A 25,904-nucleotide genomic window follows, 5' to 3' on the forward strand; every position below is an offset into this window, starting at 1 on the left:
ACACACAGAAGTATCTTCTCAACTGTTCTATAGTGTGTTTACCGTGTTTTCTCTCACAAATTGTTTAGAGAAAGCCTCGAAGATGCATTTAATTTTTGTTCGCATAAGGACGGGTAATGCCCCCTTATCAACTCAAAGTGTACACTATCTCTGGTAACCTAAGAGACCTTCTACATTGTTTTACAGTTGTTACACGTCTATAAAACCGAAAGGGAAGACCGTTCACGAATTATATGAAGAGTCGCCATACCCGTATTTCAGACCACCGAGAAGAAACCACCTCAGAGCAAGGTTTATGTGTGTGGAAGTTTAATACAGGCTTAATTTACCTTTCTATTCTTACATCCTGGCTGTCTTTTACTATTTTTAAAGTTTTTGCTTACGTGGGTACGTATGGACAAACAAACATAGGCAGGCAGGCAGGCAGGCAGGCAGGCAGGCAGGCAGGCAGGCAGGCAGGCAGGCAGGCAGGCAGGCAGGCAGGCAGGCAGGCAGGCAGGCAGGCAGGCAGGCAGGCAGGCAGGCAGGCAGGCAGGCAGGCAGGCAGGCAGGCAGGCAGGCAGGCAGGCAGGCAGGCAGGCAGGCAGGCAGGCAGGCAGGCAGGCAGGCAGGCAGGCAGGCAGGCAGGCAGGCAGGCAGGCAGGCAGGCAGGCAGGCAGGCATTTCAGTAAACCAGGCACGTGCCTGGTTTAAAAATCTACCAGTAGCTATATAACTGCAGTTTTGTGGCTATGATCCCTAATCAAAATTTGCTTTATTTGTAGCATGACTGGTGAACTCAGCAATGTTTAATCCGTTACACAGCATTACAAACAATGAAGGGAAGCACTATTACCTGGACAAAAATAGAACTCAAGTCTATTTCAATACGTATTATATATTATAGTCTGTTTGAGTTTACCTGAGCCCTTTTTTCTTGTTAATAACTCTTGTTACATGGGCCAGCTTCCCAAACTATTAGTAGTACTGTGAAGCCCTTTGAACTAGTGTTGGGCAGTATACCGACAATACCATATACCGACAATACCATATACCGACAATACCATATACCGTGGTATTTTCACCATACCGTTTGAAAAGTATTGACTTTCAAATATACTGGTAATATTGTATTGTGTTATGAAGGAAGCCAGACATCAGGTCTTGGCATTTAATGAAGTAATGTGTTAATGGTTTGGATGTGACCACAAAGCCAGCCTAACAGTAAACTGTGAGGTTTCACGTTACAACCTACTGCCAGCCTACTTGTATCAACTGTATAGATGTTAGTAAAATGTATTCATAACCTGTTAGCCATGAGTAACTTTTATTTGTGGTATTATCCAACTTTGGATAGTAACTGCAGATTAACACTTGACTGTTTTTTATCACAAATAAAGCAATACCAGGTTGATTAAAAGTGTGCTATTAGTTGACTACCAGGATACTGTGAAATACCGGATACCAGGGTATTTTCTCAATACCGAACACCGGATCAAAAATGCCATACCACCCAACACTACTTTGAACACCAGAACTAATAGCCAAAAAAGTGCTTTGATACAGGCAAGAACAAGTAAGTTATGAGGCTTTAAAAATATCCCATATGTTTATTATAGAGGATTCAGGCACACAAACATGTTTACAACATGAAAACATACTTGTTCCAGTACAAAACCATTGGGAGTGAACACATGTTCACCTCTTTGATATTACTATATTTGGCGGGGCTCAGGTGAATGTGTACTGACTACATTCTCCCACACTCATCAAAAGGCGCTAGCCGGTTTCTTGAAACACTCTAATAGAATGTTCAGAATTTTCATGGTACACACTGACTGAGTAGAGACTACCACAATCCATGACTTGCATAAACATGTAGATCTAGTTATGTTGACATGGTGAAACATTGTAAGGCATGCAGTGTGGGTGATTTCCATGGGTACAGCAACTCCCCTCCAAATGTTTCAGATTGATTAGTGGACTGTGTAGGTAATGTTTTTACCAGCCGACAATCTGCATTATTTTTGCATATGTATTATTAAAAACAAATATAGCATTTAAATTTTAAAAGAGACTTTCTTTTTAAGCAAGGCAAGGACTTTTTTATAAAATAATTGTGGAACTCCTAAAAGAGTTTATATGCAATATAGTGTGTACTTAGCTATAAAAGTAGATACGTAAGTTAAAGTGTAAAGTAATAAGTAGGTGCATAAAAATTGATTAATTAATTAGCTAATTATTTACTACACAATGACAATCCATTACAATAGTATGAATTCTTTCAAAATTATCCAGAGATTGGTAAGCTGTTCCATAACTTAACAGTAGTTGGAAAGAAACTAAATTTGTGCACATCAATTCTAGAAAATATGGCTTGAATCTTTTGCCATGTCCTCTGGTAATAGTGTTAAAGTGGGTGATTTCTTATGGCAGATAAAGTACAACAAACCCTTGCAACAATTTAATAAAACACAACAAGTCTACTGATACGTCTTCCTATGTAATACGTATCTCTAAACTGCACCAGTTAAGAGGTTAGACTGTCTTTTTAAGCTTTCTTTTTCGTTTATTGTCTCAAGCTATGTGGCTGACTTAGTCTCGAGAAACAGATCCTGTCATTCTGACCCAATGACAAAAGAAAAAAAAGGATCGAGACTAAGTCACCTACATAATTAAACTACTGTAATAAAACAACCACAGACAGTGGAGTAGCAGTACTGTGGAAATCACCCACACTGCATGTCTTACAATGTTTCACTATGCCAACATAGCTAGATCTATATACATGTCATGAATTGTGGTAGTCAATACTCTCTCTACTCAGTATGTGCCATGAAAATTTTGAACGTTCTATTAAATGATTCAGCCCCTTTGATGAGTGTGGCATATTGAAATAGACTTGAGTTCAGATTCCAGTCCAGTCCAGAATCCAGTCCAGGTAGTAGTGCTTCCCAACAAAGAACAGTATGATAAGCATCTTGTAATCAATACAGTTACTATACAGAAAATATGGACAAATTCTGTTATAGATAGGGAAGTGCTGCTACCACAAATCAACACCTCATGCCGTCAGTGAGAAGAAATAGGACACAATGGAATGCCCCAACTATCAAAAAGTGAAGTGGCCAATACCAAGGAAGTGAAACTCCAATATATCCTGTACTCCAGTCTTTGTCCTCATTCAACGAGAAAGTCAAGCTAGAATGTCACATTTCTTTGTATGCATAAGCACATGTTAACAAGATATACTAATAAATTTCTTGTGATTCAATTAATTACATAATAAAGCAAACAAAACAAACATAAGACTATCATCATTTTACCAGTGTCAGATGCTCTGCATCATCTTCGGGTAGCAGGAATATACCAAAATCTTCCCAATCATTCAACTTTTCAAGATGACGTGCCAGTTTTGGCAAATTGGGTGCTATGAAACAAGCACAATATGAAAACATTGTAGCGGTATAACTGGCAAATAACACATATGCAACATCTTGAGAACAATTATGTAAAACATAAAACTATACAGTAGCTATAGTGCATGAATAGCATGATGCACACTGTGTACGTATACATACAGTATAATATAATTAGTTCAGTGTACTGCATGATATCAATTTCTACTAAAGCTTCATTATGTAGGTGACCACTTTGTACATAACAGTAGACATTCCAGAAGAATACAGGTTAAAATTAATAGAAACAATTTTCAGCTAACATACGTAGCCTTCCATAGAACACTCTAAGGATGATCATAGTAATACAAATTTGGCTTTTAAAAATTTATCACATTCAAATGGTGGACAAGGTAAAATTAATCCCTTCCATTAAAAAAGTCCTGCTATAGCTCAATAATAATTATGTTTTTAAAAATCAGCTTTGCAAAATTATTTTCAAATTCTGCTTTTTTAAAACATAAATATCTCAGTGTACTGGCCATAGTGCAACTTCCTCATATGACCTTTTCAATTAAAGGTTACCTCTTTAGAAGGCCACTTTAATAGGTGCATGCATTTAGCATTATACAGAAGATTAAACATGATCTGAATGCATATATATATATACTTTACTTTTACCCAAAATACAATGTATATACAAAACAACGAGTTGCATTATTGATTCATAACTGCTTGTATAGTTATTTTTCTCCACGTGATGACTACCAAAGTGGTGTGTCAGTGAATTAGTACTTTGGTTGCAAATTTGTTGGCTTAAACTTTGCAGACAAAATTAACATTGAACTAACATGTGCTGCATAATTTCTAGTGTTGCACTGATATGAGATTCTGATAACTAATATTGGATAATATTTTCAAGCTGATAAACATAGCCATTCCAAAATAACACAGCATGTCTAATTTGTAGCACTTTTTAAACCAGGCGTGTGCCCACTTTACTGAAATTGTTCTCATACAAGTGTGTGTGTGTGTGTGTGTGTGTGTGTGTGTGTGTGTGTGTGTGTGTGTGTGTGTGTGTGTGTGTGTGTGTGTGTGTGTGTGTGTGTGTGTGTGTGTGTGTGTGTGTGTGTGTGTGTGTGTGTGTGTGTGTGTGTGTGTGTGTGTGTGTACCTATCTATCTACCTATCTATGTTTGTCCGTACACACCCACGTGAGCAAAATCATTAAATGGTAAAAGCAGCTTTTACGTTTAAGAAGTATAAAAGCGAAATGAAGTCTGCATTAATTTACGTACTGGTAAACTTTGTTCTAAGGTGGTTTCTTTTCGGCGGTTTGAAATACGGGTGTGACAACTCTCCTCAGGCTTTGTGAATTACCTTCCCTTTGGGTTTACAGGTGTTTAACAATTAAGAAACAATAGTGCAGGCCTTGTAGACTATCAGGAATAGCCTATCCCTTATTCGGTTGGAAAAAGGGAATATCACCAACGTACGCAAACGAAAATGAAAAGCAGGTTACAATTTATGCTATTGCATAACAAAAGCTCACTAGTCCATGAAGGATCCGGTTATCCCAGAAACAGGACCTCTATGGGCGTGTCCATTTCGGTACTAGCGCATCTTGCTATGAAACACACTTTACAAGTTATAGCAAGGCTAAAGTTTATTCTATGAGTGAGTTATGATGCCATGCCGCCATATGGTGGCAGTGGCTGTTAATGGGTTAAATATCTTCCTATACCCCTAAGAAGAATTAGGCATATAAAGTAATTATGGAACAAGGGAGCTCATTATACTTGTGAACATTTAATCTCCAATTCAGTTTATGGCCATGACTAGATAAATGTCCACTAGTACAGTATAGCTGAAAGTGTAGGCTACTTCTTTATTTTACTACTTTATTTTACTACTTTAAATGATCAGGCCATATGATCCCACTTTCCTGGTACTATTTTGTTTACGTAGCAAGACCTTTAATTTGCAACTATGTTTTAATGGTGTAAAATCTCAATGTAAAAATGGCCATAAGGGTTAGTATGCGATGGCATTATATAAAAAAATAAAAATCTTTGGAAGCACAGTCTATGTGCCAAGTTAGTTAGTTGCTTAATTTTAGTACACAAAATGACCATATTTATGCACTATGCCACTCTACTATATCTCCATGTGTACTGTGTATGTAGATATTAATCAGCAAGCTCACCAGAGTCTTTTGCTGCAGAACTAGTGCCAGAATTAGTTGTGTTTTCTGTAACAGTGAAAAGCAGTAGTATGTACATATATTAATACAATCTCTTAATCTACATACATCGTGCTTTTAATCTGACAAAATTACAACTTATAGATATATTGAAGCTAAGGTACATTTTTTAAAGCTTAAGTATGAAACAATTCCACACAGCAATACTACACCCAAACACCATTGTATGACAATCTCACATACCATACATAACATCATAGCACATGTACACAGTTTAATATGTACCTGGGTATTGCCTGAGACTCTGATAGTAACCAAGGGCCAATTTTCCTTTGGAGCAGTGGAGTGGCAATTGATTAGCTCGGAACTCATCTAATTTCAGGTGAAGCTTAGGACACAAGTTACAAGGAATGTAACATTCTGGAGGAGCAGAAGCTGGCATAAATGTTTCCGTAGTTTCTTTGAGCTTATCACTAAAAAACTCAACTAAATTCCATCTATTCTGCAGTCCTACAGCACTGACAACCCCATCCTCATCAGGTGTGATTGCTAGTCGAATACTATCCTTCCCACCCGAAAGACTAACATAGTAGTACTGATCAATCCCCAGGACTAACTTGATCATGTGTCTCCTCAGTCTGTAAATAAGTACTAATGAAATGCTTTGAACGCATATTAGCACTACTAAGTATCTATACATACATATGTGACTTAATAAGTTAAGCCTGCTATGATTGGTGAAAACCACTGTTATATATAGTTACTTCCCTGTGCTATTCTTTCCAATGACAATTTTTTCTGTAGAACGGGGCTCTGTAAAACTGTTTAAAACTATGTAAGTTATTGAGTACAAGTTTCTAGGAAACTCAACGATCTGGACACATAATGTCTTAAAATATTCAGTTTGTGGTGTAATGTGTTACAGCCTTGCATTTGATGATCTGCAGTTATTACAATTTAATTTTGCTATTACCAAGTCACATATAATTAAAATGTACTAGTTACATTGCAAACGTACTGGCAAAGGTTTTCACTTTGTTTAATATTTCTGTCAATGCAGGCAGCAAGCATCTGGTAGAATACCATGAGGGGGATGAAGTTGTCCGGAAATTTGAAGTAAACAATGCAGACATTTTCATCTTTATCACTAGGCAACTTGGTTTCAACTTCAGGCAATTTCCAAGGCAACATTGATGGTACGATAAAAACTCTGCCTTGTTGTTTTGGTGGTTGTAATTCTTCTTCCAAACAATAGGTGCTACTATTAACTTCAGCAATGAACCCAAACAGCTTTATATACTCAGTGGCTTGTATACTGGTCAATGGAAAGCCTTGGTCTTCATTAAATTTTTGAACCATGCAGGAGATAAAATCCTCCACCAAAATACCATGATTCGTAAGCCGCTCATATTGCACATCATGGTCACTGGCATCAAATTTATACGGGTGTGCAACAATAACATAGGCAAACAATTTTGTCAGCCATTTCGGTGAGAGAACTACTAATTCTCTCAATGATTCTGCATTTGGAAAATGCAAAATTGTGCCCTTACTGTGAAAGTGTGCTAATGCACCTTTGAATTCTTCACTACCAATGGCAGCAAAGAAGCCACACTTATTAGCAATGGTGTGGAATTCCTTGGTAGTGATTACAGCCTTGTTGGTTGCAAAGAGCTCCTTCTCAATATTTAGGTAGACAACTGGGTGCTGTTGACTAAGAATATATTGGGAGGCTTCGACCAATTCAGCCTTTAAGCGATCTAGTTCCTCATGGTTCCTAACCTTATTGCTTATAAAGAAGCAATACTTTTCCAAAGCGCTTCTAAGGCCATTCCCAATACCAACTAAATGCTGGGCATAGGGTTTCCCCTTTAGTAAGAGAACCAGCCAATCAATAATTTGCTTTTTTCTTTGCTCAATGGCCTTCTCGTCTCCTATAGCATCAATGTGGGTTGCAACTAGAAACACTACTGGTACTAGTTTAGATTTTGAACCATGCTTTGTACCATCTTTGTGGCAAATGGAGTGGATTGCTTTCAGCCAGTAGCAAACAGTTTCAGCACCAGTCGTAGTGGGATTTACAGACTTTTCTGTGTATGGATCTCTATCAACATTTCTACCTTGTGTGGGGTCATGGAGGTTTTGAGAGGCATCAAATACTACCATGGCTACATTGTCCTCTTTGAGGAACATTGAGTGTAGCCCATGATAGACTGACTGGCCAGCAAAGTCCCAGATAACAACATTAATGCCATCATCATCAACTAGGACTGCTGCCTTAGCCTGTTCCAGATCAGCCTTAACTGCTGCAGGAAGTTCAGGCAAGCTTTGCTGGAGTTCTCGCTTGTTTGATGCAGTGACCATGGGCTCAACATGTTTAGCAGAGATTTTAATCTCAGCCGTTACCTTAAGCTTGGTATGAAATAATTTCTGTAATTTTTCAGGGATTCCTGCCTTATCAATACGAGACCAGTTAGAAGCAAACACAGTGCACACATCCACATCAGCACCACGAGTGGCTATGCGCTCTTCAAATTTGTCTCCTAAGAGAGTGGAGACAAGGCAGGACTTTCCAGCCTTTTCTTGTCCCAGAACATATATGGATATACCAGATGGATTAGCCTCTCCCTTTGCCAATGCCATGGCATAAGCTTTGTTTTCTCTGATGGTTTTTTCGTTGTCATCTGTAGAAACGATATAATTAATATCTATGTAAAATTTACAAGCATGTTATACACAACACATCAACATTTTAATTACACAGTTTAAACAGAGCTATCAAAGTTTGACCAAAAACATCTAACTAAACTTAACAAACATGTTCTTGTTTTACTGGGCAGCAATCAGTTTCTATCATTTTAAGGATCAAGAATGTTATTTGCTGATGAACAATTGTCTATAAAATACCTAAAAAGTGGCTTCCTTGTTGCAGCTCTAGTGCACAAAGTGTCATTGACATAGACACTATTAGGCTTGCTTGAGTATAATAGGCTAGCAAAGCATCAAGCATTATGCCAGTATAATTATAGAAGATTTTCAATTAACTTGTGCAGTGTTGATGCCAACACTGTTAAAAAGCCTGAGTGCATTTCATACCAAAAATGTATGCATTTCACATACTGAGCTCCTACACTAGAAGGGTATGAAACATATTCGTGTACATTACATGCTAAGAATGTTAGCATATCACACGAATATGGTGGTATGAAATGAAACATACCTGTGAGCATACTGTGACATAATGGTGACATCATATCCACAGTGGCTCGAGGATAAGCGCTTCTTAGCTGGAACGTTTATGAATAGGTACTTGCAAGAGCATCAGCATGGTCTGGGAGAGAAATACTCAAAGGAGTAAGGGCTTAGAGACTGAAGGATCATGAAGAAATGAGTCGACTAAATTGTGCACGGACTGGTATAGTAACAGGGTGAGTTTTTAGTATTCGATATCTGTGCAACAGGATTAATCTCACATGTGTGGGATTAATATACTACAAGTACACAGAAAAATTTGGAATTTTCAACTAGAGTAGGAACCATAGCACATTGATAAAAATTACTGAAACAAACTGGAGTAGTGCACGATATTAAATCACGGTAAAACAATAAGAAGTGTTATATCCTTACTGTGCCTTTTTATTAGTAGGGATATAACACTTCTTATTATTTTACTGTGATTTAATATCATGCACTACTCCAGCTTGTTTCAGTCCTTTTTATCGATGTGCTATGGTCCCTACTCTATAGTTGAAAATTCCAAATTTTTCTGTGTACTTGTTTGTAAACTTTTTACTGGTGAATCCACGCATACTGCATCTGAAATGGCACCACGTGCCCCAGCTATTCATCTGAAAAGTGAAGTATCCATTATGCTTCGTTGTCAGCTATGTGCAACCCATTACACAGCATGCATTTCGGATCTAGAACTATTCGAAAAGCACCTCTGCAACCCATGCATACCGAAAGAAACAGTGCCACGCACCCCAGTTAATCAATTATCGTCTGAAAAGTGAAGTATCCATTATGCTTTGTTGTCGGCTGTGTTCAACATGTTACACAGCAGTACAAATCGAGAACTGTTCGAAAAGCACTGCCGCAATCAAAATAGCCACTATGAAAAATACGGATGATTTCCGCTATGAAGGGAAGCCATCATGTGCTATCGTCAAATCGACACTTTTCACTGTCAGCAAAGATGAATGGGACACAAAGGAGGACACTGGTAAGTCCATGAAGAATGTATTGTACATACTGTGGTATGCCAAAAGGCACTTCTCGGGCCGAAGCGACGTCGAACAGTGAAACAATCAAGTCTGTAGCCTTAGCCATTATTGAGTTACGCTTGTCTGGAGGCATCAGTCAGTCAGTCAGGCAGTCAGTAGAAAATTCTATTAAATAAAGTATTTTTAAAATTCTGTAGCAACTTGTTGAAAGTGTTTCTGGTCAATCTGAAAGCTTGTTTGGGCTTAGTTTTACCTAACCAATACTGCCTCATCGTCGTCAGAGAAAATTGAGGCTGGTTTTGGGTGACGTTATTTCGTGGACCACATCTACTCCTTTGTGGTCCCTACTATAACTACTGTTGTAGTGTATGATGCATAAACAAAGATCCTAAGCCTTGTCTTTTAATATAGACCTTCATCTAGGAAATGACTCAAGGAGGGGGGAGAGGGGCAAAATGAAGAGTAACTTGAGGGGGGAAATAATTAAAGATTCACATGTTTATCTATATGCACATGCCATACAGCATCCACGAGGACTGGTGTATCTTAAGACTCTCTGGGGAATTCTCATGTACCTGAGAATGACCATGCCACTCCAGAAATTTTGTATTTGTGTCATTCCATGTCAAATCAACAAGGAATTTAGGATCACCTCTCGGATTTTGACGAAACTTGGTGTGTTTGTAGTACCTGTGGTGCTTATCACTCATGCAAATTTTTAGCTCCATACATTCCATAGTTTCTGATTTATGTCCACAAATATTTTGAATATTTCATGAAAATTTGGTCCATCTCTAGTTATAAAATTGAATGCAACTTTAATCTGTGTAAATATTTTTAAACACAATTTTCACTGATGGAAGACTGTTGATTGACCTTTCCAATGATCCCTAAATTATGGGATATCTACTTAATTATGGTTCAAAAGTACTTCATTGAAAACTGTAATCCTTTGTATTTTGAAAAATGCTGCTTGAAATTTTTCAAATTCTTTTGTGAATAATGATTGGGTCATAGTCTATGTTTGATAAAATTTTTGTGGTGGGACCACAATGGGCTCAAGAGATATAATGAATTATGTTGTGGTATGCAGTGGAATTTGCAGGCTATTATTGCTGTATTGGTGTGTACACCTTCAATAACCACTCACAACAAGGCCATGCCAAGTTTGTCTTACAGAGTGAAGGTGTCTAGGTACATTGGAACCTGTATTAGTGACCACCTGTATTGAAAGGCCACCTATATACTGCAGTTAAATTATACTTCTTTAATGTATAGCACAAAAGCATCAACCCTTTCTAGCAAATCCAAAAATGGTCCTTATTAGACAGGTTGACTATAACATAGATCTGACCACCATGTGCCCCTAAACATCATGTAAATGTTGTACCATCTCTTCACAAGTACCTTCTTTATTAAGTTGAATCCCACTGTAGTGGATTTAGCCATATTTAAGTTCCGTATGTGGCTGCATAGATACATACAACAGGACTCCTCAGAAGGGATACCTGGATACCTTGATAACCAGGACACCTGTTTATACACTGTACTCCCACTCTAGCGGTACACATACATTTGGACCAAGATACTTCTGTGGCTTCTGTAATATGAGCACTTTATTATGGTCCTAAGAATGGAGGGGTTTTACCATATACGTACATGCATTGATTGTACCTCAATGTGTGAACTACATTACATTCACAACCACTTTGAAGATCAAATCATAAATTCATACACATGCTCACATAGGAAATAAATATGTTGACCACATATTTACCATTTACCTGTACTGATCTTCAAAAATGTGAACACAAAATACTTTGATAAACCATTAATTTTAGTAATTACAGTACTATAAATCACACATTGAGGTGCAAGCAAGTGTTAATAATATAAAAACTCTTGGTACAAGTAATGCATCTACTATATACAGTGTAACTCTTCTATTCCCTGGACCATTGATAAAGTGTTCATTTTTGAGAAACCACAGACTTGTCTTGGATCCAAAATGTACGTACAATTATAAAGTGAGATCATGAGGCTATCAAGGTACCCAGATACCGTATGGAGGGAAACTTTGGCGCCATTAAAATTTGGCGAATGACCATAAATTCGCCAAATTTTCCCTATCCAAATATTTTCGCTGGTGAAGAAAACAGCAAACCAAGCTTCAGACCAATGTTCTACTCAACCAAGGGCTACTGGGCCAGGCATCACGCTAGAGCAAGGCTTGCCTCGACTATACCTCACTAAGCAGCTAGCTATACTCAGCTAGCTAGCTACTGTACACGTAGCTAGTACCCTCAAACCTCACTCGAAACGGGCTTGACAAGTAGCAAGTCCTACCATATTAAGTACGATATTCACCATTCCAGAGGGACGGGAGGGTGTAGATCTACTGTTAGTTGATAGCTGACTCCAGGCGCCGGAGAGGTGTGGCACTCCCAGTTCGCTTCAAACACAGCAATTCATAATCAAATTAATTTAAAAGGGCGTGCGCTTTGCTAATAATTCGCCAAATTTTATTTCGCCAATAGTGATATTTTGTTTCATTTGCCAAATTTTTCCTTCTCCAAAGTTTCCCTCCGTACGGTATCCTTTTTGAGGAGGTCTGTTGTACCTATGCAGCCATGTACGTAACTTGAATAGTGTAGAGTGGGGATATGTATGTAAGTGCACTACGGCAAGATTTTACTTAATAAATAAGGTATAACTGAAGAGATGGTACAACATTAATGTGTTTATGGATGCATGATGATCTCATTTATAGTCAACCTGTCTAATAAGGACCATTTTTGGATTTGCTAGAAAAATTGATGCTTTGGTGCTATACATTAAGATCCAATTAAAGTATAAATTAGCTGCAGCTTATAGATGGTCTTTCAATACAGGTGGTCATTAATACAGGTTTCAATGTACCTAGACACCTTCACTCTGTAAGACAAACTTGGCATGGCCTTGTTGTGAGTGGTTATTGGAGGTGTACACTACAATACAGCAATAATAGCCTGCAAATTCCACTGCATACCACAACATAATTCATTATATCTCTTGAGCCCATTGTGGTCCCACCACAAAAATTTTATCAAACATAGACTATGACCCAATCATTATTCACAAAAGAATTTGAAAAATTTCAAGCAGCATTTTTCAAAATATAAAGGATTAAAGTTTTCAATGAAGTACTTTTGAACCATAAATAAGTAGATATCCCATAATTTAGGGATCACTGGAAAGGTCAATCAACAGTCCTCCATCAGTGAAAACTATGTTTTAAAATATTTACACAGTACAAAGTTGCAGTTGATTTTGTAACCAGAGATGGACCAAATTTTCATGAAATATTCAGAGAAACTATGGAATGTATGGAGCTAAAAATTTGCATGAGTGATAAGCACCACAGGTACTACAAACACGCCAAATTTCGTAAAAATCCGAGAGGTGACCCTAAATTCCTTGTTGATTTGACATGGAATGACCCATTTTAGACTCTCTTAGATTGCCTCTGGTGCATTCTCAAGAATCCGAGAGTGATACCTATGCCCGAAATTTTTGTATTTTGTTGTGATAACATCCTCCTTTTGTAGCAGCAACTTCTCTTCAATCTTTACGTAAAGTAACTGTAAAATTGGAGTAGTTGCTTGACTCACAATATTCTTTAGTTGGGAAATGGTGGATGGACCTCAGTCCTTGTTGCTTATAAATAAGCAATACTTCTCTAGAGCAACCTGTAGGCCTTCATGATTTCCAAACAGATGTTTTGCATATGGTTTCCCTTCATTTCACAAGTTGTAAAATGATTTCCTTTTTAGCTGCTTCAACATCACCCGTGATTTCATCAAGATGGGTTGCAATCAAGACTACAGTAGGTAGCTGTTCAGACTTGTGTTGGGCTTCTCCATCATCATTGCAAACTGAAGTGACAGCCTGAAGCCAGTAATGGATTACTTTAAACTGGCTGGCCTTTGGAACATGTGTAGATTTATTCTGACCACCTGGCCTGGCTTGTAAATTGCAGGAAGCCTTAAAGACAATAAAAACCAGGTTGTTTTCTCACAAATACAGTATGGGTGTTCAAGTATTGGATCTGGCCAGCAAAGTCCCACACAATGGCAGTGAATTCATTTTCACTGGATACCTTTACAATCTTAGCTTGCTTGATTTCTTCTACCTTTACTTCAGGCGTTTGCAATTGTGCTAGCACTGAATTTGAATGTGAACATGGAAGTGAAGACTTTGCCTTTTTCTTTACAGTCACATTTAAACTATGGCAGTATCAGACATGAAGCTTGTCAGCCATATCTTCTGGTTGGTGTGCACTCAAGTCTGGCGCCAGCTGTTTGCATAGATGGTACCAATTTGAACATCTACTCCTTTGTTGTTACATTTTCTTGGAACAATTTGTCAGAGAGAGTGCACATGGTGATTAAACAAGTCATCCCAGATGTACATGTGTTATTAAACTCTGTGTTGTGTCAACTTATCATACAGCCCTCCCCCCCTCCCAAACAATAAAATCCGTTACAGAAGAATGGATACTGAAACTGAAGCACTATTGTGCAAAACCCTCGGAGAGACTGAATAAACATACGAAGATCCATAGTGCCAGGTGACAACATGTGGATCAGTTTTGCTGCTTTGTCCTGTTTCTATAGCAGGGCTACAATTATCACCTTGGTTACCACACAAACCAGGAGTATAAAAATGCAATTTGTACCTAATGAACAACTTACAGTAGCTTTGGCTCCAATTTGCACAAAACAAGCAACAACAGCGTAACTTAGTCTTCAACAAGTGGACCTTAGTTCTGTTAGTTCTGTTAGCCTTTATAGCACACTATATTTTTATCATATTATAGGGTTACTGACCACGAGATTTGTGAAGGCTTGTTAATTTAAAGCTTGTAGTCTAAATTCAAGGGATCTGCAAGAAGCCTGGCCTGAAATGTTGTAGATCGCTGGTAAAATCTGGACAACTCAACAATAATTAAGAAATCTTGACATCTTAAAAAATCTTGTCCCTGGTTTTGTTGAGTTTGTCAAACCCTCATCTGAATTGGTGGAGTATGGCTAGTTGTAATACACTACTTTGAAAAGGATTTATTGCTATCACTTTGTACATCAAGAGTTCATCAAGTAGTGAGGAGGCCAAGATGAACAGCACATATCACCACAACTTTTGAATAAAGTACTTGCAGAACAATCCACACATTTAACTTATTAAACTCATCAAGAGAAGCCAACAGGCAAATTCACACAGAGCCGCACAAGACAACTACAGTAACCCTAGCCTTGACATCCTGAGGGTTAAATGTCATGGTATTACTAAATATCACGGTATTAATATAAAAGCCATTGGTATTAAAGTAACAGCCATTTACCTCAATAAACCAAATACCTCAAGTACAAATTACCACAGACAAACTTGTTTACATAGTGGCCACATCATCACCTGCCTGTCACATGTCTGGTTACCCACTAAATATGTCATGTCCACAGGGAAGCCATACTGTATGACAAAAAATAGGCTGTATCAAAACTAGAGGTGTACTGACAATTGGATTATCTAAAATATCGGGTAATTTTTACCAACATTGGTATTAGTACAGAACAGAAGGAGGACTGGTATTGCTACCGATATTTATAAAGTAACAATAGTTTGTACATAAACAGATTATATATTGGTTATCCACTTGGCTGTTTGGTGCCAGTGACTTATTGATTACTCTACAACAAATGCTATGCTACGAGAAGTCATATACCTACACAGGATTCTAGTGTTTGTTGCTAGAAAGCTTATCACAGTCTTTACAAATAAAGCAGTTATATAGTACCTTTGTAATAAAAAGAGGATAACCAAGGAAACTTGTTGTACCAGCTTTCTCACAAGCCATTAAAATGCGAAGTAATGCACTTTAAGGCTTCATGGGAGTATACATAAAAATGTTTGTGGGTGCCTAATTGTCCAGTAGAAAACTGAGCTACCACCACAGGCAGAGTATAGCAATGAATACATGCACATGTTGTAAGTAAATTTACACTTTTGTTTGCTTACAACTGTAATGCAAATATTGGATCAACTATTGATTATTGGCTTCATTTAGTAGCATCAATATCAGATATCGGTACATGCCAAAAACCCATATTGGTACACTTCTAATCAAAACCAGTAGGGTGGTTTACTAACAATATTGGTATATCATTCAGCTCTATTAGCTAGTCAGCTATCTGACTGGGTGACGACTAATTTTTCTCCCCAGTTCATGGATTGTCAACTAATGCAAATCTTGAAAACAGCTATGTTACATGAGTAGAGAGGCAAGCCAGAAATCCAAGTGATCCACAACAAATCTGTGACAAAATCTGGACAAGTTAAGGCCACTTATGTTTCAGATCAAAAAGTTAGCCTAAACCAACCGGCACATTATTTATTATTCATTACATTCTTACAATGTTACATGCACCTGACTGTTCTATGCCTAGCTATGTAAGCAAGTTTGTTTATAACTTCTAATAGTGAAAACTCATAATAATGACCAAATTAGGTGGTGTGCGGGTTGGGGATCTGAAATATAAAATTAACAACAAGTGGCCTAATGATAATTAAGATCTTACTGGAAATCTTGAATTCTTATATTGCCATAACTTTTGAATAAAGTGTTTATGAACAATCCACATATTTCATTTGTTAAACTCATGAGAAGTATAATGGCACCTTGTTTTACCCTATGAACAAGGTACACAGTAGTGCTGGGCGATATAGATTTTTCTTATGTCATATGTCATCAAGCTGTATAATTAGAGCCATGGTTATATATTCTACTGACTGTTTTATTAGAGTATCGCACTGACTGCTCTATTAGAGTATTTCGATCTTTCCACAAATTCATGTAGCTGAAACTTGGCGCTGGTTAATCACAGTGGCTCTTTGAACTACTACTCTTCTCACTGCTTCCTACATGTCCCAACCGTTGCACAAAGATCTAAGTAGATAGCGTCTACAAAATAACCAACAGTACTCATGATGCCACACCGTTGACATGGGTGCAGCAGGAGTAACGGCGAAACTGGAGATGCCACCTTACGAGCTCACGTTGTACTGCTTAGATTACGTGCGCTACATCGCGATATAATTTCTAGCTATTGTATCACGATATAAAAACTTATGTCGTGATATGTCGTATGTCGGCTAAAGTGGTAACAGAAAATTTGCACAGATCCACACAAGACAACTACTGTAACCCTCGGTGCCCCGAGGTATAGAAATCAATATACATATTTAGTATATGTAATAGCACTATTTTACTCCTTCCTGTTTACAATGCTCGCACTATTAATCCTGAATACCACAACCATCTGTCCTATTGCAAATTAATCCGACAACCATAGCAACTGTTACTAGGCAGAAATTCAAATATATAACCACTGCAAAAGACCAATCACACTTAGCAACTATTGCCTAGCAACCATTGCTATGCTCTCAAATTGATCTTCACCTTAGCAATGGTTACTTAGCAACCATTGCTAAGCAACCATATTGTTGCTATACCATGAGGCATCTATCACTATGGTAACACTAGTTATCAAGTCGGACACTTACTTCCAATAGAAACACACCACACTTTTAGCCAATCAAATTAGTAGTACAGATAATTAGTAGTACAGATTTTTGTCAGAGAAGGTCGGAAACGCTCTAAGCGCCACATTAATATATTGCCCTAAATTGCATTGTTTTATTTGGTAGTTCACATGACCCTCAATAGTCACAATACAAATTTGAAAAACGATGGAGTTGGCTGGGGTTGATTAGATATTCGGATGGTGCTTCACGTAAGCTTCAAGGTGATGTACTTTGTTTAGTAAAAGTGCTTGGTGATTGGGATGAAATTAATAAGTTGCAGTGTGGTGTGTAGAACTTCTCCAGAATTGTCATGTACATACTCTATAATCAGAACAATAATACTTTACTGAGATCAATGCATAAACCTCTTCAATAAAACTAGTTTCGCATAATTTGTTTTAGGGGTGCTTAAATTGTGTCCAACCTTCTCTAGATTTTTGTCAAGGGACCTTGACAAACAAGTGTAATACTAATTTTATTGGCTAATCATTTGACGTATTTCAAAATAATATGTTAAGCTGCTATTGAGAGTATTATATTGTAACACATTCACTTGTCAGATTAAAGTGTCATTAATCAGTACACACTGAATGGTATTTTCGATATTGTGATAATTGCAATATATTACAAATACCGAAAGTAATTACAGGATACCATAGAAATAAACATTATATAGCCTCAATCAAGAGCTCATAATAAAAGTCTGATAGTCACAGAAAGCAGTTATGTACTGATGGCTGGAAGGAAAGAGCTGAAGGCACACTACCAGATGTGCACATTTACAACTTAAATACTTTATGTTTATATCTGAGGGAGTTTGTATAGTTAAAGCTGGATGAGCTTCAAAGGAGCTATTTGCAACCCAGGCTACACTGAGGTAATTATGTCCTCAAGTAGAACAGTAATTAGCTACGCTTGGGATAAATTCTTCTAGAACGTACATAAAAAAGTGGCTTCTAACAAATTCCTGTACTGGTATCTATGGTGATGGTCACTCGTGCTTGAGACACTTTTCACATCTGTTACATCATTTTGGTGATTTGTACAGAGATATCACATGAGTTACTTCAAGTTTAGAAATGTAATTTTAACAGTATGGGATGGTTGATACCCAGATGACACAACACTATTCAGAAATTGTTTAATGGCATGGTCTGGAATGTTTAAGAACCCAAGTAGGTGGTTTTCTTTATTGCAGTTGTAGTCAACACGATCATGTCATGATGGTCTGGTTTTGAAGGTACTCAGGTACTGTATACAAAGATACTAGTAGTATGGTGTAAGGACAGAGGTCATTTGTAGAATGTATAGGCCTATACATCAAGATGTCATCTGCATCTTTTGTAGAAATATCACTGAAAGACTGATGACAATAGTGCCATACAGTATCAATGTTATATACCAAGAATGATTGAGAAAATAAGAGTATTTACATCCCATGCAGTGCGCTTTAGCTGGGTGACATTAAAAAATATACCACTTTGATGCCTCAGATCAAAGGAAACCACTAGACTATATTTCATGCATTGCCTTGACTACAGGGGAATATCATGATATTGCCCTGTGTTAGGGCAATATCATGATATAGCCCTGACCACAACTGCTTTGATATTGAAGCAGTTACAAAGCATCAGTTCCCTTTGATTCTTTATATAACCTACTAAAGTTTGCGTTGTGGGTTTGAGTTTAGCATAGACTCTAATATGTTGGTTTACAGTTAGGCTAACCATTTTCTCAGAAGGAAATATAATTGAGTGAGTCAGTATTGCATAGTTCAGTTACTATATAGGCATCAGTAAATGATCATTTTCACAATGTGGGGATTGTTTTTCTACACAGCACATTTCAACCGCATGACAAGATGGCTCAGCCATTCACAACCTATACTCCTAAGTACTTATTTTAGCACTTTAGGTTACTTTAGACATCCACAAAGTGGTTATTTGGTTAGAAATGGTATCACTACAGCCAGTGAAACCCACAATCATATATTTTTGTGCCCACAATTTTAACCCACAATCACTGTTTACAAACCTCTGTATAAAAGTAAAGTGGTGAATGCAAGTTTTGCCTTCCCTCACCTATTAGGTGAGCAGGCCTCAGTGGTATACTGTATATAAATTAAATTTGGCGGTGAATTGGTGATTCATCACTAAACTGCCAAATTTAAATTTCACCATTATTATTGTGTCCAAGCTTTTGATAGCAGTTGTTGAAACAGGTTTCGACAAACCAAGTGTGACTTCATGGATACTACTTAAATATACCTTGTTGGTAAATTAGCGTGGTCCCATGCATGCAAATGGGTGGGACCACGCTATGGACTAGACTAGAACTCATATACTTGATTAGTGGGCGTGGTTCCACGTAAGTTTGCAGATACAAACAGACATGATTTTGTGCACAGCCATTGATAAATGGGTGAGACTCTACGTATGCTTACAGACAGCAAATGATCTTGATGAGTGGGCATGGCCTACAAAACAAATCGGGCTGCAGCAGGACCTGGATATTCTTTAATGCTGGTCAGATCCAAACCTGGTTCAATCATGAAAGCGAATAGATGGATGCAGTGACTGAGTCCATAACATTTAGCACAAAAAGGATTGTACACTACAGCATGTGCACTTTGTCCTTATACCACTCGTGTGCACTGCCAATTTTTCAGTGAGAGCATTTCACCAAATTAAATTTTGCCAACTGCAATTTTATGGCAAAATTGCCAGATATTAGTTTCACCAATATTTGTTGTTATACAGTATATTACATGTAACACTTTCACACCTCAGATCAAAGGAGCTATCTGGGCTACATTTTGTATGTATCCCAGCTAGCCAGGTTACATGCGAAATGTACCCTGGGCTACAACTGGGCAATAATTATATAGACACTGAGGCCACAATCAATTGTGGGTATCGATTAATATTCACGTGATTAGGATGCACGACTTGGATTTTGCTATGAAAACCACTCAGGCGGATAGCGTTTTGTTATCCTCGCCATCTTACGAGTTGAAAAACGTTGGGCTAAGGTGAGAACTAGTGCTATAACTTACTCACCAATTGTTTCTGCACGTTTTCAAATATGGACACACCCCCATCATGAAGCTACCACTCTGCATGGAGTAACTACTCTACAAGCATGCTATTACCTATCTAGTAATTTTCCATAAACGATTCAATAGCACTGATTAAAACATTAAACTTGCATAACTGAAATTTTCCGTGATATCTCTAGGCAATGTCCATCTTCATAACCAAACGTAACCAGAACGTACTAGCTGCTGAACCATAATCAAAAATTTTAGGTATGCATATATAATACATCCAGTGACTGCACTCATATTGGCTTGGGTGATTGATCACCCTGTACAGGCTATCAGCTGATAAGTGTTACATATTAGCTGTAACACGGGGCAATTTGGGCTTTGCCTGAATGTATGCCCTCTGGCTGCAAAGCCCTCATTCCCATATTACAACTATTACAAATAGCAAATTGTATAAACTGAAGCACTATTGTGCAAAACCCTCGGGGAAATTGAATAAACATATGGAGATCCATAGTACCAGGTAACAACACGTGGATCAGTTTTGCTGCTTGTCCTGTTTCTATACCAGGGCTACAATTATCACTTTGGTTAGCACACAAACCAGGTATAAAAATACAACTTGTACCTACTGAAATAACTTACAGTAGCTTTAGCACAAAACGAGCAGCAACAAATAGTGTAGTAACTTTGTGTGACAACACGTGGACCTTAGTCCCAATTAGGCACTAGCCTTTCTAGCACACTCCATTTTTATCATATTATAGGTTTACTGACCACAAGATTCGTGAAGGCTCATTAATTTAAAGCTTCTAGTCTAAATCCAAGAGAACTGCACGGAGCCTGGCCTGAAACGTTGTAGATCGCTGGTTATATCTGGACAACTCAACAATAATTAAGAAATCTTGACATATTAAAGATTTTGAAATCTCATCCCTGCTTTTGTTGAGTTTGTCAATCCCTCGTCTGAATCAGTGGAGTATCGCTAGTTGTAATACACTACTATGGTATCACTTTGTACACCAAGACTTCATCAAGAAGTGAGGAGGCCAAGATGAACAGCACATATCACCACAACTTTAGAATAAAGTGTTTGCAGAACAATCCACACATTTAATTTGTTAAACTCATCAAGAGAAGCCAACAGACAAATTCATACAGAGCCGCACAAGACAACTACAGTAACCCTAGCCTTGCCATCCTGAGGGTTAAATGTCATAGTATTACTAAATATCATGGTATTAATATAAAAGCCATTGGTATTAAGTTAAAGTAACAGCCATTTACCTCAATAAGTACACAGAAAAATTTGGAATTTTCAACTAGAGTAGGGACCATAGCACATCGATAAAAAGTACTGAAACAAGCTGGAGTAGTGTACGATATTAAATCACCGTAAAACAATAAGAAGTGTTATTTCCCTACTGTGCATTTCCATAATGGTATCTTGAGCACAGTAGGGATATAACACTTCTTATTGTTTTACTGTGATTTAATATCATGGACTACTCCAGCTTGTTTCAGTACTTTTATCAATGTGCTATGGTCCCTACTCTAGTTGAAAATTCCATATTTTTCTGTGTACTTGTTTGTTAACTTTTTTTGTAAATAATTATTATGACTGGTGAACCCATGCATACCACATCAGAAACGACGCTGCGCGCCCCAATTATCGTCTGAAAAGTGAAGTATCCATTATGTTTTGTTGTCAGCTATGTTCAACTTGTTACGCAGCATTTCGAATCAACAACTGTTAGAAAAGCACCACTGTAATTCACGCATATCAAAAGAAATGATGCTGTGCGCCCCGGATTATATCAATAATTATCGTCTGAATCCATTACACTTCGTTGTCGGCTATGTTCAACCCGTTACACAGCAGTACGAATCAAGAACTATTTGAAAAGCGCCTCTGCTATCAAAATAGCCACTATGACAAATACGGACGATTTCCGTTATGAAGGGAAGCCATCACATGCTATTGTCAAATCGACACTTTTCGCTGTCAGCAAAGATGAATGGGACACAAACAGGGCCGCCCAGAGAAATTAAGGGGCCCAGGGCAAAGAGTTAAAGTGGGGCCCTTCACCCAAGCTGTAAGTTGAAGACCAAAAAAAAAAAAAAAACAACAACGTCACAACCTGCTGACAATGACAATAACTACCCATCACCAACCATATCTCCTTATCTATAAGCTTGCTACACTGCTCCTCTGAAGAATACTGTGACTGCTCTATTAGAGTATTTAGATCTGACTGTTCTATTAGAGTATATCAATCTTTTAAACAGGTATTCAGGGGGCCCTTCATGGGGCCTCCTGGGGCCCCTTTCAGGCTGGGGCCCGGGGCAAAATGCCCCAGTTGCCCCCCCCCCCTCCCTGTGGGTGGCCCTGGACACAAAGGAGGACACTGGTAAGTCCATGAAGAAGGCATTGCACATACTGCGGTATGCCAAAAGGCACCTGTCGGGCCGAAGCGACGTTGAACAGTGAAAAATCAAGCCTGTAGCCTTAGCCGTTATCGAGTTACGCTTGTCTGAAGGAATTAGTCAGTCGGTTAGTTACTCAGTCAGTCAGTCAGTAGAAAATTCCGCTAAATAAATTATTTTAAAAATTCCATAGCAACTTGTTGAAAGTGTTTTGGGTCGATCTGAAAGCTTGTTTGGGCTTAGCTTTACCTAACCAATACTGCCTCATCATTGTCAGGGAAAATTGAGGCTGCCTTTTGGGTGATTTTATTTCGTGGGCCACGCCTACTCCTTTGTGGTCCCTACTATACACTACGATAGTATGATAAACCAAATACCTCAGGTACAATTACCACAGACAAACTTGTTTACATAGTGGCCACATCATCACCTGCCTGTCACATGTCTGGTTACCCAATAAGTATGGAATAAAACATGTCCACAGGGAAGCCATACTGTATGACAAAAATAGGCAGTACCAAAACTGGAGGTGTACTGATAATTGGATTATCTAAAATATTGGGTAATTTTTACCAATATTGGTATTGGTACAGAACAGAAGGAGAACCGATATTGCTACCGATATTTATAAAGTAACAATAGTTTGTATATAAACAGATTATATATTGGTTATCCACTTGGCTGTTTAGTGCCAGTGACTTATTGTTTACTCTACAACAAATGCTATGCTGTGAGTAGTCATATACCTACACAGGATTCTAGTGTTTGTTGCTAGAAAGCTTATCACAGTCTTTACAAATAAAGCAGTTATGTAGTACCTTTGCAATAAAAAGAGGAAACTTGTTGTACCAGCTTTCTCACAAGCCACTAAAATGCAGAGTAATGCAGAAATATCCACTTTAAGGCTTCATGGGAGTATATATAAAAATGTTTGTGAGTGCCTAATTGTCCAGTAGAAAACTGAGCTACCACCACAGGCAGAGTATAGCAATGAATACATGCACATGTTTTAGGTAAATGTACACTTTTGTTTACTTAAAACTGTAATGCAAATATTAGATCAACCATTGATTATTGGCTTCATTTAGTAGCATCAATATTAGATATTGGTACATGCCAAAAACCCATATTGGTACACTTCTAATCAAAACCAGTAGGGTAGGTTACTAACAATATTGGTACATCATTCAGCTCTGTTAGCTAGTCAGCTATCTGACTGTGTGACAACTAATTTTTCTCCCCAGGTTGTGGATTGTAAACTAATGCAAACCTTGTAAACAGCCATGTTACACGAGTAGAGAGGCAAGCCAGAAATCCAAGTGATCCACAACAAACCTGTGACAAAATCTGGACAAGTTAAGGCCACTTATGTTTCAGATCAGAAAGTTAGCCTAAACCAACGTGGGTGGGTGGCACATTAATTATTATTTATTACATTCTTACAATCTTACATGTACCTGACTGTTTTATTAGAGTTAGTTATATGCTTAATAGAGTATCTTTTACTTTACCTTATAGAGAATTAGACTATGGTACGCATAGTATGCTTTGAAGTTTGGTTGTTAATGAGGTATTTAAAATCAAATAGATACCCGTGGGTAGGTATCTAAACTAGTTAGATACCTGTGACAAATTTTTTTGTTACATGCGTCACGTGTTTAGCTGGATTCCATTCACAACAGCCATCAGAAAGCATCACTAGAGTGTGAAGAAAACATCGCTGAATAATAGAGATGATTGTATTCATCTAGGAAGCCTACCAGTGAGTTGTTTTAACAAGGAAGCCACCATTATTGACAGTGACCAGAGCTGTACGATCCATAGTCTAAATTGGTTATCACCCAAATCCACGGTATCTTCGGTATTTTAGAGACCTCCGGAATGGCACATAATCACCTCAGGCTTCGCCCTCGGTGATTATTGTGCCATTCCTCAGGTCTCTAAAATAGCGAAGATACCTCGATTTGTGCGATAACCTACACGTAAAGTCCCTTCTTGGGGTTAATCTTCAGCCCATCTAGTCTTCCTTTCACTATGCCTAGCTATGTAAGCAAGTTTGTTTAGAACTTCTATATGGAGTAATAGTGAAAACTCATAATAATAACCAAATTAGGTGGTGTGCGGGCTGGGGATCTGAAATAAAAAATTAACAATAAGTGGCCTAATGATAATTAGACTCTATTTAGGCTGTTTTGGGTGGGTAATAAATCTCATATACTCCACCTTGTTTTCTAATATACTCCACACCTTCAGGCACAATATAACATATGCTCAAAATCTAGGTTTATCCAATCGCTATGCATTGTTCACGTGCAGTGATTTAACGAGTGCTATTATTTTGTCACGTGAGGACGCATAGTTGCCATGGCGCTAGTATTATCACAAGAAAACCAGCCGCTTTTGCCGAGCCTACAGCAGAAACAGCCGTGGATGAGGTAAGTAATCTGAGTGTAATGTGAAATAGAGTCTAAAGCAATTTCATAGACTCCACATTGTGCCCGTATAACTATTATTTAATATCTTTCTGGAAATCTTGAATTCTTATATTGCCATAACTTTTGAATAAAGTGTTTGTGAACAATCCACATGTTTCATTTGTTAAACTCAAGAGAAGTATAATGGCACCTTGTTTAACCTATAAATGAGGTACACAACAGTTAAAGTGGTAACAGAAAATTTGCAGACAACTACTGTAACCCTTGGTGCCCCGAGGGTAATAATAGAATTGGAAATCAATATACATATTTCAATATGATTAGTATATGTAATAGCATTTATTTTACTCCTTCATGTTTACAATGCTCGCACTATTAATCCTGAATCCGTCCTATTTCGCCTTGTACTATTTTACTCCTTCCTGTTTACAATGCGAGAACTATTAATCCTGAATACCACAACCATCTGTCCTATTGCAAATTAATTCGACAACCATAGCAACTGTTACTAGGCAGAAATTCAAATATATAACCACTGCAAAAGACCAATCACACTTAGCAACTATTAACTAGC

The 25,904-nt window shown here is 37.8% G+C and overlaps 1 protein-coding gene across 2 annotated transcripts in view; it reads right to left on the reverse strand.

Annotated features, from left to right (window-relative positions):
- LOC136262574 (death-associated protein kinase 1-like) overlaps positions 1-25,904 on the reverse strand; it is a 70,146-nt gene that overhangs the window by 4,276 nt on the left and 39,966 nt on the right. For both annotated transcript variants that reach the window (XM_066056907.1, XM_066056908.1), the window contains 4 exons: positions 6,598-8,263; positions 5,865-6,217; positions 5,583-5,627; positions 3,306-3,409 (listed from right to left, as the gene is read on the reverse strand). In XM_066056907.1, coding sequence (XP_065912979.1) covers positions 3,306-3,409; positions 5,583-5,627; positions 5,865-6,217; positions 6,598-8,263 — 2,168 coding nt within the window. The remainder of the gene's footprint in view (positions 1-3,305; positions 3,410-5,582; positions 5,628-5,864; positions 6,218-6,597; positions 8,264-25,904) is intronic.

Source organism: Dysidea avara, chromosome 7, assembly GCF_963678975.1.
Source record: "Dysidea avara chromosome 7, odDysAvar1.4, whole genome shotgun sequence".
In the NCBI taxonomy this organism is placed as follows: domain Eukaryota; kingdom Metazoa; phylum Porifera; class Demospongiae; order Dictyoceratida; family Dysideidae; genus Dysidea; species Dysidea avara.